Source organism: Lithobates pipiens, unplaced genomic scaffold (genome assembly GCF_037356315.1).
Source record: "Lithobates pipiens isolate NorthernLeopardFrog02 unplaced genomic scaffold, aLitPip1_a1.2 Scaffold_23, whole genome shotgun sequence".
Classification (NCBI taxonomy): domain Eukaryota; kingdom Metazoa; phylum Chordata; class Amphibia; order Anura; family Ranidae; genus Lithobates; species Lithobates pipiens.
In genome coordinates, this window is record NW_027507785.1 from 292,126,363 (window position 1) to 292,139,456 (window position 13,094).

Consider the following 13,094-nt stretch of genomic DNA (forward strand, 5'->3'; position numbering starts at 1 on the left):
AGTAAAAGAGCTACAAGAAGTAAGCGGAGGAGTCCGGCGAGAAGACCCCCGAAGACAGAAGACCCCCGGAGCAGTGCAATAAATTATTTTATCTTGTGTGTTGTGTTTTTTTTTTACTTTTTTCCACAAGTGAATGGGTAGGGGTACATTGTACCCCATACTCATTCACATAGGGTGGGGGGCCTGTATCCGGTGGGCCCCCTTATTAAAGGGGGCTCCCGGATTCCGATAAGCCCCCCGCCCGCAGACCCCGACAACCAACGGCCAGGGTTGTCGGGAAGAGGCCCTTGTCCTCATCAACATGGGGACAAGGTGCTTTGGGGTGGGGGGGCCGCGCGGCCCCCCCTTCCCCAAGGCACCCCCCATGTTGAGGGCACGCGGCCTGGTACGGCTCAGGAGGGGGGGACGCTCGCTCGCCCCCCCTTTCCTGGCCGGCCGGGTAGCGTGCTCGGACAAGGGTCTGTTGTGGACTTGGGGGGGACCCCCACGCCAATTTTTTTTCGGCGTTGGGGTTCTCCTTTAAGTCCATACCAGGCGGCGGGGCCAGCGACGTCTCCTTCGCGGGCCCCGCCTACCTGGAGACGCGCTCGAAATAAGCGGACTTTCCCCCGCGTGTGTGGACGAGTCCGTTCATTTCAAAAGTAGGGCGGATAGTACGGCGGACTTAGTACGCCGTATTAGTCCGCTGAAAAAGTGCCGTGTGTGGGCAAGTAGCCCATTCGGAACGTCCGACGGACAGTCTGGCGGGAAGTCCGCCAGACTAAGTACGTCGGACAGACGGCTACGTGTGTACGCGGCTTAAGTGCGCTGGACTGAGACAAGTACACACTATAGAGGGATATGCTTGTTTCATATTTAATAAATGAGGTTTACAACTACTTTTTTCTCTTTTTTTTCTCATCTCCAATTGGTTATTGTACTAAAACCTCCCTATAAGGAAAACTTTGCTGAGACGAATAGGTAGGCTTTTTAATTCCTTACTACTGTCTAAAATGCTAGAAAATTGTCTCTCCCTCAGATTCTCTGATATCACTTCTTTCTGGGTTACTAAAATTGAACAAGTATGAAGATCAGCACTGACTTTCCTCGCTGTATCTTGTTATAGGTCAGAGCCTCCTAGGATCTAGGGGGTTAGGGAGGAAACACCACTAACCTTGGGTAACTAGGGAGCAATGATCAGGATAAGGCATTCGGAAGTACACAAAAAAGTCACTGTCCCTAGGCAAGGGTCGACCAGCAATGCTTGTATCAAATACATAAGTCTGTCATCTAGTCTGTCCACATAGCATAGTAATACATGGCTGTAGTCTCATGCCTTTGGCCTGCTTTATTTTGGTCCTATTGCAAAGGCTTTAGATGTGTTCCCTTGTTTTCTCCTGCCCTGGATTACCAGAATTCACAAAATTATTTCTAAATCCAAATCTGGTTATAACTACCCTTATTTCAGCGTGGACACAAATAACCACCGATTGTTTGTGCAGTTCTAAATTCATGATCTATCTTGCAGCAATGGAGAGCCCAGACCGAACAGTGAAAGCTTCTGCTTCAGTGGAAGAACATGAGAGTCCATACATGAGCAAGACCTGCTCCATGTCTGAGGAGCTCCTGATGGAAGACCAACTGAGGAGAAAGCTCAAATTCTTTTTCATGAACCCCTGTGAAAAATTCCGTGCCCGGGGCCGCAAGCCATGGAAGCTATGTATTCAGATATTAAAAATAGCACTGGTAACCATTCAGGTACGTTCTATAGTCAGAAATGTGTTTGTGTTGGTGTCTCATTATTTACAACATTGACTTTACCCAAAAGGTAGAGACCTTTTTTTGGTAGTTAGAAATGTTTTTATTCATCTTTAAGATAAAATGTATAAAACCCTAACAGCCGAAATTTTAATTCCCGGTTTATTCTAGTAGCAGACACAGAAATGGGATGTAAAGGATACAGAGGGAAAAAAATGGCGTAAAGGAAGAGTGATGTAAACTACTAGTGTGCTCATTACGGCACAAATATCCGGTGTATCAACATTAGGAATCCAAGGTTGCCATATATAATTAATGTTACTTGTAGGCCTCTTTCACGGAGCAAAGTGAAGCAAACCCAATGTGTGAACAGGACTGTAAGCTAACCACTTTATTTAGTGAGAGGTGCTTTGATTGGCATTCTGCATTGGCATTTGCACTGGCAAAGTTCATCCAATGCCACATTTTGAAGCAAATATAACCCTTTCATGACTAAGCCTATTTTTGACATTTGGTGTTGACAAGTTAAAAAACATATTTTTTGCTAGAAAATTACTTGGAACCCCCAAATATATATATATTTTTTAGCAGAGACTCGAGAGAATAAAATGGCGATTGTTGCAATATTTTAAGTCACACGGTATTTGCGCAGCGGTGTTTTAAAGCAACTTTTTGGGAAAAGGGACACTTTTATGAATTAAAAAAAAATTAAACAGTAAAATTTATTTTTTTGCATAATGTGAAAGATAATGTTACGCGGAGTAAATAGATACCAAACATGTCACACTTTATAATTGCACGCACTCGTGGATGACGTCAAACTACGGTACCTAAAAATCTCAATAGGCGACACTTTAAAAAAAATAAATAATTGGTTACAGGGGAGGTCCAGTACTAGAATTATTGCTCTTGCTGTGACGATCGCGGCAATACCTCACATGTGTAATTTGAACACCGTTTACATAAGCGGGCGCGAATTCCGTATGCGTTTTCTTTGCTTCGCGATCTCGCGGGGACAGCGGAATGGCGCTTTAAAAAAACATTTTTTCTCATTTATTTTAAAATTAATAAATTGTTTTAAAAAATAAATAAAAATTTTGATCACTTTTATTGCTGTCACAAGGAATGTAAACATCCCTTGTGACAGTAATATTTGGTGACAGGTACTCTTTATGGAGGGATCGGGCGTCTAAAAGACCCCCGATCCCTCCTTTACACTTCAAAGTATTCAGATCGCCGTTTTCGGAGAGTCTGAATAGTGTATATATTTTTAAATCTGGTGCCATTGGCAGCCGAGTAAACGGGAAGTGACGTCATGACATCGCTTCTGTGTTTACTATTAGGAGACTGGAATGAAGCCACTTAAGGCTTCATTCCAGTCCCTCCCCAGCCGCCGGAGGCATTGGATTCGCCATCGGTGCTCCTGATTGAACGGGAGCCCCGGTAAGAGCGGCGGGAGGCGGCAGGAGGGGGGACGGCTTTTAGCCGCATCGGTTGTTATGGCTGGAAAGCCAATCGCCCGCTCTAAAAATCAATATCGGGATGATGCCTGCAGGTGCGGGCATCATCCCGGTGTAACCCCCGGAAGCCGAGTACGCACATCTGCGTACGCTCAGTGGCAAGGGGATAAATAACACCGACTTGTGGTTGTGTTCATACAGCCCCTCAGTCTCCATAGTGTAATAGGGGGCTCCAGCTACACAAAGTGAGTATAGGGAGGGGATAGTGAGGATTGTGGAGATAGTGGATATCTATTTACAGTTATCTAAAAAGATAATTGGTTTCAGTGCCAACTTATCTGAATGGGAGAAATTGCTCCTAACAACCTCTGGAGGAACTATGGCTGAGAAAGGATGGTTTAAATATTTGATATGTTTTCTATTTTGTATTGTGAATAAAATATGGGTTTATGGGATTTGTAAATCATTGCATTCTGTTTTTATGTAGATTTTATACTGCATCCAAACTTTTTTGGAATTGGGGTTGTAATAGATGATGCAGACATAAAAAAAATGCTGTACTTTGCTTTCACTGATTTGGCCTGTATCGTGTCATTGTCAGTCCAGAGTATCTTAGGGTTACGATACTCGCACTCCACACTTTAGCAGCAATGTCTAAGATATCATTTGTGGGCTCAACTCAGTTACTGGAAGATACAGAGCCTTGAAAAAGTATTCATACCCCTTGAAATTTTCCACATTTTGTCATGTTACAAAAAACACAAATGTATTTTATTGGGATTTTATGTGATAGACCAACACAAAGTGGCACATAATTGTGAAGTGGAAGGAAAATGATAAATGTTTTTAAATTTTTTTTTACAAATATATGAAAGGTGTTCAGCCCCCCTGAGTCAATACTTTGTAGAACCCCCTTTCTCTGCAATTACAGCTACAAGTCTTTTTGGGGATGTCTCTACCAGCTTTGCACATCTAGAGAGTGAATTTTTTGCCCATTCTTCTTTGCAAAATAGCTCAAGCTCTGTCAGATTGGATGGAGATCGTCTGTGAACAGCAATTTTCAAGTCTTGCTACAGATTCTCAATTGGATTTGGGTCTGGACTTTGACTGGGCCATTCTAACAGATGAATATGCTTTGCTCTAAAACATTCCATTGTAGCTCTAACTGTATATTTAGGGTCGTTGTCCTGCTGGAAGGTGAACCTCCGCCCCATTCTCAAGTCTTTTGCAGACTCTAAGCTCTTGTACACACGGTCAGACATTCGGACAACCAAATCCGTCGGATTTTGTAAGATGTATTTTGTCCAAAATATACACACAGTCGGACAAAGTTGTCAGAAAATCCGATCGTACATAACGTGATGACGTCATTTCGTTAGGATGGGACTACGTTCAAGCTAGTAGCCAATAGCTTTGGTCTAGAAATTTGATCTGAGCATGCGTGGCACTTTGTAGAATTCTCTACACATGATCGGACAAAGTCCGATCGGATCATGTTGTTGGAAAATTTTATAGCCCAGCTGGAAAACTTGGTCCGTCGGATACTCCAATGGAAACAGTCTGATGGAGCCCACACACTGTCGGATTATCCGACAACACGGTCCTATCGGACATTGTCCATCGGAATGTCTGACCGTGTGTACAAGGGCTAACAGGTTTTCTTCGAAGATTGCTCTGTATTTGGCTACATCCATCTTTCCATCAACCCTGACCAGCTTCCCTGTCCCTGTTGAAGAAAAGCATCCCCACAACATGATGCTGACACCATGTTTGACAGTGGGGCTGGTGTGTTCAGGTGATATGAAGTGTTTTTTGTTTTTGCAATAAAATATTTTATTGAGTAAAAAGTATGGTAATACAAATTCATAGAATACAAATTATAACAGACAATCAGAAACAGAAAACATCAAACAATTAATCAAAATAAAATCAAGAATGACAGGGGAAGAAAAGATACAATAAAGAAGGAATTTCATAACCACTGACATGACTCAATGTGAAATATAATATTATGAAGTAAATAATCGAGAATATTCATTAGAAGATTGAAAGTTGCGCCAACAAGACCAAACATTTAGAAATTTATCAGGTGAATCTTTAGATTGATGAATGAGTTCTTCCATGGCAGCTGTTGTATTAATGCGCTTAAACCATTCTGTAATGGATGGTGGAACAACAGATTTCCAATGTGCTGGAATACACATTTTCGCAGCATTTAATTTGGGAGTAGAAGAATGGTGTAAAAGCATTTTGGCAGGAGAAAAATCCAAAGGGTAGGTCGTAATTAAAGATATTAAACATTGAACTTCTGTCCAAAATGGTTGAATGAAGGGGCAGGACCATAAGATATGTAGCAGTGAGCCATTAATATCTGCAGTGTTAGTTTTCCGCCACACATAGCATTTTGCTTTGAGACCAAAAAGTAGAATTTTGGTCTCATCTGACCAGAGCACCTTCTTCCACATGTTTGCTGTGCCCACCACATGGCTTCTCACAAACTGCAAATGGGACTTCTTATGGCTTTCTTTTAACAATGGCTTTCTTCTTGCCACTCTTCCATAAAGACCAGATTTGTGGAGAGCACGACTAAAGCCCTTGTACACACGGTTGGAGAATCCGTCAGAATGTGTCCTATCGGACCATGTCGTCGGATAATCCGACTGTGTGTGGTATGCATCGGATTGATTCCGTCGGAATATCCGTCGGACCCAATTTTCCAACATGTTGGAAATATTTCCAGACCAACTGGGCCGGTCGGACATACTCCGATCATGTGTAGAGAATTTTGATCGGACCAAGTGCCACGCATGCTCAGATCAAATTCCTACATCAAAGCTATTGGCTACTAGCCTGAATGTAGTCCCATCGTAACAAAATTGAGGCCATCACGTTCTGAAAGATCGGATTTTTCGCCAACTTTGTACGACCGTGTGTATGCAACAGTTTCGGACAAGATCCGACGGACAAAATCTGACGGGCAAAATCCGATGGATTTGGTTGTGGAAATCTCCGACCGTGTGTACAGGGGCTAATAGTTGTCCTGTGGACAGATTCTCCCACCTGTGCTGTGGATCTCTGCAGCTCCTCCAGAGTTACCATGGGCCTCTTGTCAGTTTAGGTGGACAGCCATGTCTTGGTAGGTTTGCAGTTGCGCCATACTCTTTTCATTTTCAGATGATGGATTTAACAGTGCTCCGTGAGATGTACAAAGCTTGGGATATTTTTCTATAACCTAACCCTGCTTTAAACTTCTCCAAAACTTTATCCCTGACCTGTCTGGTGTGTTCTTTGGCCTTCTTGATTCTGTTTGTTTACTAACATTCTCTAACAAACCTCTGAGGGCTTCACAGAATCTGTATTTATACCGGGATTAAATTAGACACAGGTGGACTCTATTTACTAATTGGGTGACTACTGAAGGCAGTTGGTTCTACTATTAGGGGTATTAGAGTAAAGGGGGCTGAATACAAATGCACACCACACTTTTCAGATAATTATTTGTAAAAAAAAAATTTCAAACCATTTATCATTTTCATTCCACTTCACAATTATGTGCCATTTTGTGTTGGTCTATCACATATAACAAAATTTGGAAAATTTCAAGGGCTATGGACACTTTTTCAAGGCATTGTAATCGGATGAGGTTTCATAAAAATGTAAACGGCTACTTTGATTCTTGTGCTTAAAGCGGAACTAAACTGTATCTGCGCACCACGAAAAAACACTATTTAATTATTTTTTAATATTCAAAGTAAACTCCCCCATCAATCCATGTCTCTGCACTTTTTGTTGAGAAATCACTTTGAGAAACACCTCCCTAGCCTTTGTTGCCACAGCCACCTTGAGTAAGGGCAGATGATTCACGTAGCATTTACTGGAATCCATATGCCCTTAGCTCAGGCATGCAGGCAGGAGGGTGTGCTTAGCTGAGAAAGCCCCTCCTCCCAATGAAAAAAAAAATGCTCATGAAGACTCCTGGCATGTAGGACATCATTTGCCTAGGCAAGAAACCAGAAAGCAACTTAAGAAATCTAAAGAAACAAGTAAATATAATATACCTACCTATCTATTTACTAATGTGAGCAGCATAAGAATTAAAAATAGTTAATGTTGATTGAGAGAGTTTAGTTCCGCTTTACGGGAATATTTTTGTTTTGAAAGGCAGTCGGCTCTTAGGCGGCATTAAACAAAGTACGTATTATATTTAGACTTACAAGGAATTGAGGTCTGTCTGCTGAACAAAGTCTGCTTGAAAACAAGGAAAAGCTTCTATTGATAACATGCAAAATCGCCTTTCGGCTGCAATATGCATTCTAATATTCCTGGAAATTAACAAAAGCATCTTGTTCTGTAAAAAATATAGGAAAAATAGTTCATTATCTTTAGAAAAACTCTAAATTGCTACTTTGATAACTTTGGTTCTTGTGATTATATTTGTTATGAAAGGCTGATGGCATTAAACAAAGTGCATGTTATATTTAGATGTACTGTACTAGGGTTTGATCAAATTGTACTCTATGCCTGCTAAACAAATTGACCATTATACAGATTTGCAGCCTGAATGACTCTCATTGTCTTTCCTTTAGTTGGTGCTGTTTGGACTCAGCAATCAGCTGGTCGTTACCTTCAAGGAGGAGAACACAATAGCGTTCAAGCACTTGTTTCTGAAAGATTACAAGGATGCCAGAGTCGACACCTATGCAGTCTATCAACAAGAAGATGTTTATAATCACATCACTTTCACTATTAAAAGAGTAAGGCTATGAAATATTGTATTTAATAAATGCAGCTTTGGTCAAGTGATGGTACCAAGGGGCATCAGGGGAAGTGTCAGTCACCCATAAAGGGGCAACTATTCTGTAGGCTATCAGGCAGCTCTTTTAATTTGCTACAATGCCATGATGTCCAATGCAAATTGGCTTATTTAAAATAGAAGGCAGGATGGAGAAATCCAACAGGAAAACACCACATCCCAAAATATGAAGAATTAAAAAAAATTAAAGAACAGGGGCATAGAGGTAACAAACCTGGGGTCTTTTAAGGTGCAATGTATGAGGATCAAGACTCAAAGAATGACATGAAATGTAAAGTTTTATTCAAAAAGAATTAAAAACATGAGAAAAAGGAATCCATCCATAACAAAAAAGAAATTAAAATTATTAAAGCATATACAAGCAAAGCACTACCACTCTCAACATGTTTCACTCGATAGAGTTTCTTCGGGAGTCTGCTGGTGTGACTTTTTGTATACTAAAATAACAAAACAATTGAATGAATATCTCATGAGCGCTCATGAGATATTCATTCAATTGTTTTGTTATCCCGAGGTTTGTTACCTCTCTGCCCCTGTTCTTTAATTTTTTTTGGCTTATTTAAAACCTCAAAATAATAATAAAGGAACACTCAATCGCCGAAACTTAAAGTGATACTAAAGTCTTGCTTTTTATTTAAACATGTTTTACTTACAGTACCTACGCTGTGCAGTGGTTTTGCACAGAGCAGCCCAGATCTTCCTCTCCTCGGGTCCCTCACCGGTGCTCCTGGCAGCTTGCTATGGGGGCACCCAAGCCAAGCTGCTGTTCTGTGCGTCCATTCAGACACTAAACCGCAGCTCAGCCCCACCCCCTCTCTCTCCTTATTGGCTCACTGACTTTGATTGACAGCAGCAGGAGCCAATCAGGAAGGAGAGACCTTCACAGCCGAGTCTCTCGTGCAACATCGCTGCATCGAGATGGGGCTCAGGTAAGTATTAGGGGGCTGAGGGGGGCTGCTGCACACAGAAGGTTTTATATCTTAATGCATAGAATGCATTAAGATAAAAAAAAACTTCTGCCTTTACAACCACTTTAATTGTAAAATAACGGTGTTGAAAAAATGTAAGTTAAAAAGAAAAATAAATATAAACAACGTGTCTATATTATTCACTGCTGCTACCTTATCAAAATTACAAATCCCAAACAACACACCTGATACTTTAAGCATCAAGATAAGAGACAGCGCCGTGATAATTCACATACAAATAGTACAAATATGGGGATAACTATAAGTACAGTGCACTCCACTGTGATGCAGTGTTAAAGTCCCCTTAAACTTCGTGTAAAGTTAACATAAATTTTCTCCTCCACGTGATGCAATCCACTTCACCTCGTGTTAAGTGCACGCCACTTCCCAACACTCCATTAAACTCACTGATTCACAATGCCTGCCATATTACTATTACATATTACGAGTCCACTTCCCCTTTAAGGGGTCACTCAGGCAGCTCACATCAAAAGAAGTTCCTTATAGTGTAGTACTGTTAACAAGCCCACTTTATTCACCTTTCAGTTAAAATCCTACTCACAAGCATAAAAATCACAATGCCAAAGTATTCAATGCAGTGCAAACAGTCAGGTGAAGCTGCATCAGGGTGCTGAATAATCGGTGGTTGCCACACAGTCTGACATTAACGCGTTTCGTCTACCGACTTCTTCAAACAGGGTCAGACGGCACCGCAACCAGAAGTGACATCAGGGCCTACCGGAAGTGACATGACAGAAGTCACAGAGGAGCAGACCGCATGAGATGCCGATCACTCGGTATATTGCCGAAGTCGCACCAGTTTGCACTGTATTGAATACTCATTTAAAGCCTGCCTATCACGTGCACATAAAAAGGCAATCCCACAGCTTCAAAGCAGGCACCATCCTATTGCACATCTTATCTTTACAGTTCTAACCTCCCTGATCTGCCATGGTAGACACCAGGCTCTGAAAATTTGTATTAGGTCCATATATGCTCCCCTATGAAAGTCCGTAGACTAGTTAAAGGTCACTCAGGCACTAAGTGCTGCATTGTGGGAGGACAAAGAAAATGTACATATAGTATTTGCCCCATATCGAAAAGGCAGCTACAGCAGGAGCTTGGAGACATGGGCTTGGTCTTTAAAGTTAAGATGTGGAACTCGAAGGTGCCTGCTGGATAGCTAATATTATTTTTATTTTTATTAGCTCATGGCAGGTGTGCTGTAACCCTTTACTAAATGCCTACATGCCCAAGGCAGAAATGTTATAATACTGTATGTTGTTGTTGTTTTCTCCAATCATTGTAATCATTACTAAGCTCTTTCTTCCTAGTACCTGGAGCTCAGAAATATCTCTGTTGGCAATCATGCCTATGATATAGGAGAAGAAGGAAGACATGGAATGACTGTCTGCCAGTATTTCTATAAGCAGGGCAGCATCTTCCCCGGAAATGAAACCTTTGATATTGACCCCAAGATTGAGGAAGGTAACCACAAGCCGCAAACTCAGTCTCAGCTGAGAGTTTTCACATACTCTCCCTGCCATTCCTTATTAGCAATTTTTGGATTAAAAGTACTTTTTTTTTCCCCACGTGCTGTCTAGAGTCAATGCGTGTAATAACTTCTAATATGCAGCACAAAACCTGTAAGAATCCGGCATGCCCCCCCCTCTGTGCTGATGGGGAAATCATGCAAATTTCTTTCCTGCAGCCCATGGTTGCAAGAAAGATATTTGCACTGTGTATGACCAGCCTTTGTATCAGTCAATGTCAGTCAGTCAAATTTAGTAATCCCTGCCACGGAAGCATTCAGACTGCAAGATGGGGGGGGGGGGGGGCAGTACTTGGGGCCAATTAGGTGTCATACATTTACATGTACTGACAGGGAACATACTGAGAAGTGGAGAGAGCAGAAATATGACCTTATTAGGCTGTTGCTGCTCCTTCACTGTCCAGTCACAAGTTGGGGGGTCACGTAGATGACTAGATTTGTGGCTTAACTGTAGCAGTGCTTCTCAGTATGTTCCCTGTCAGTACATGTAAGTGTATGACACCTAATTGGCCCCAAGTACTGCCCCTCCATCTTGCAGGCCCCCAACCTGGATGTACTGCCTGGTAGTGCTATGTAAATCACAAGACTGGGTACAAAGAAATGTGTATCTTTTAGCTGGTAAGTCATCTCCCATATGTGTATTTCATCTGTGTATTTAGCAGTTTGCCAGGCGTTCAGATTTAAGTGACTTATATTTGGATGTTAATAAGCATTCCCTTCTTACTTGTAGAGTGCTTTGTTGTGGAACCAATGACCCCGATAAATGATATCGCTCTTCATGGGAACTTCTGGAACCTGACTCTGGACTTTTATCGGTGAGTGATCTCTCAGATCTTGCCCCGTTTCTTTTTTCCAGCAATTTTTTAACATGAATTATTTACCTCTCTAGACTTTTAACAGTGGAGATCATGTTTAAGCTAAAAGCTATCAACTTGCAGACCATCCGTCACCATGAGCTGCCTGACTGCTACGACTTTACAGTGACAGTGAGTACGTGTGATGCACCATCTGATTACCTCCATTTATAAATTCATCATTATTGCTATCTGGTCACTGGTGTACATGTAATAGCTCAGTATATTGTTCTACACTTTTTGAGTCACATTTATAGAGCTAGTAAAACAAAAACAGATTGAGGAATTAAAATCTATTCAACAAGCCCATTTTTAAATATTATTCAAATCTAAAGTGTACCCATAAAATATTGTAAATTATTTTTTTTATCATTTGTTCTAGATATTAGTGATACTAAAGTCCCGTTTTTTGTGTTTCAGAATATGGATGGATACACACTATACAACTTTTGTTGTTCGATTTCCTTTAGATTTACCTTCAACTATGTAGTGCAAGGGCCTGCCTGATTGCATACAAATTGAAAGTGTTTAGGTTTGATCTCATATTATATGATGTTGGTAAATATAAAGGAAGAAAATCTAAAGAAAATTGTATAGTGTGTAGCCAGCTTTACTAACATGTTATACTTACTTGCTCTGTGCAGTTGGTTTTGCACAGAGCAGCCCAGATCCTCCTCTTCTCAGATCCCTCTTCCATGCTCCTGGCCCCTCCCTCCTGCCAAGTGCCCCCACAGCAAACAGCTTGCTATGGGGGCACCCAAGCCGAGCCGCAGCTCTGTGTGTCCATTCAGACACGGAGCCACGGCTAGGCCCCGCCACCCGCTCCTCATTAGTTCACTGACTTGCCGATGGCACTCCGCTGCTGTCTCAGCCAATCAGAAGGGAGGGTTCCGGGCAGCCGAGTATGTCCCGCAACATCGCTGGATAGAGATGGGCTCAGGTAAGTATTAGGGTGGCTGGAGGGGAGCTGCTGCACACAGAAGGTTTTTTATCTTAAAGTGGTTGTTAACTTTGACTACTTCCTATAATCCTCTCTGTGTCCTAATGGCAGGTGCTCCTGTCTCTGTGTTTTATAAAAAAAAAAAAAAGTATTATCGTATTTCATAGCAACTCCCGGTGATCATGTGACTGGCCGGCTCTCTCCTCTCACCGTCTGATAGCTGCAGTGGGCAGGGCCAAGATTCCCCCACTGACGTCAGTCAGGACAAGAGGAGGAAAGTAGAGAGCGAGCTGGCCAGTCACCTGATTGCTGGGAGACGCTGCGAAATACTGCAAAGAAGGCATTTTTTTGATAAAACAGAGACAGGAGCACCTGTCATTAGGACACAGAGTGGATTATATGAAACGACAGCAGGAGTGGAGGGGACGGGCACTGACACAGGAGCAGACATTTAGGGAGGGAGATGAGAGAGGATGGAGGAGAGGACAGAGGCTGACAGAGGCATGTAAACTGACCACGGTGTCAGGGCTCAGAAGCCATGATATACCGTGGTCAGTTTACAGGAGGGGGAATAGCCAGTCAGGATCAGCCAGATTTTTTAGGCGATATGGGGGGGGGGGGGGGTGGGGGCAGATTACACAGCACAAGCCCTGTGCTGCATAACATGCTTTAAAGAAACAGCATCTTTTTTTTATTTTTTATTATTGTTTTTGTTTTGTTTTAATACATAGAATGCATTAAGATAAAAAAAAACCTTATACCTTTGCAAC

The 13,094-nt window shown here is 42.0% G+C and overlaps 1 protein-coding gene across 5 annotated transcripts in view; it reads left to right on the forward strand.

The window, feature by feature from the left end:
* Positions 1–13,094, forward strand: part of MCOLN3 (mucolipin TRP cation channel 3) — an 89,069-nt gene that overhangs the window by 32,021 nt on the left and 43,954 nt on the right. For 3 of the 5 annotated variants that reach the window (XM_077450326.1, XM_077450329.1, XM_077450327.1), the window contains exons 3-7: positions 1,508–1,737; positions 7,784–7,951; positions 10,313–10,466; positions 11,261–11,345; positions 11,420–11,516. In XM_077450326.1, coding sequence (XP_077306452.1) covers positions 1,510–1,737; positions 7,784–7,951; positions 10,313–10,466; positions 11,261–11,345; positions 11,420–11,516 — 732 coding nt within the window. In that variant the 5' untranslated portion in view covers positions 1,508–1,509. Of the gene's footprint in view, positions 1–1,476; positions 1,738–7,783; positions 7,952–10,312; positions 10,467–11,260; positions 11,346–11,419; positions 11,517–13,094 lie in introns of those variants that run through there. The other 2 variants (XM_077450331.1, XM_077450328.1) reach the window with 2 other exon arrangements.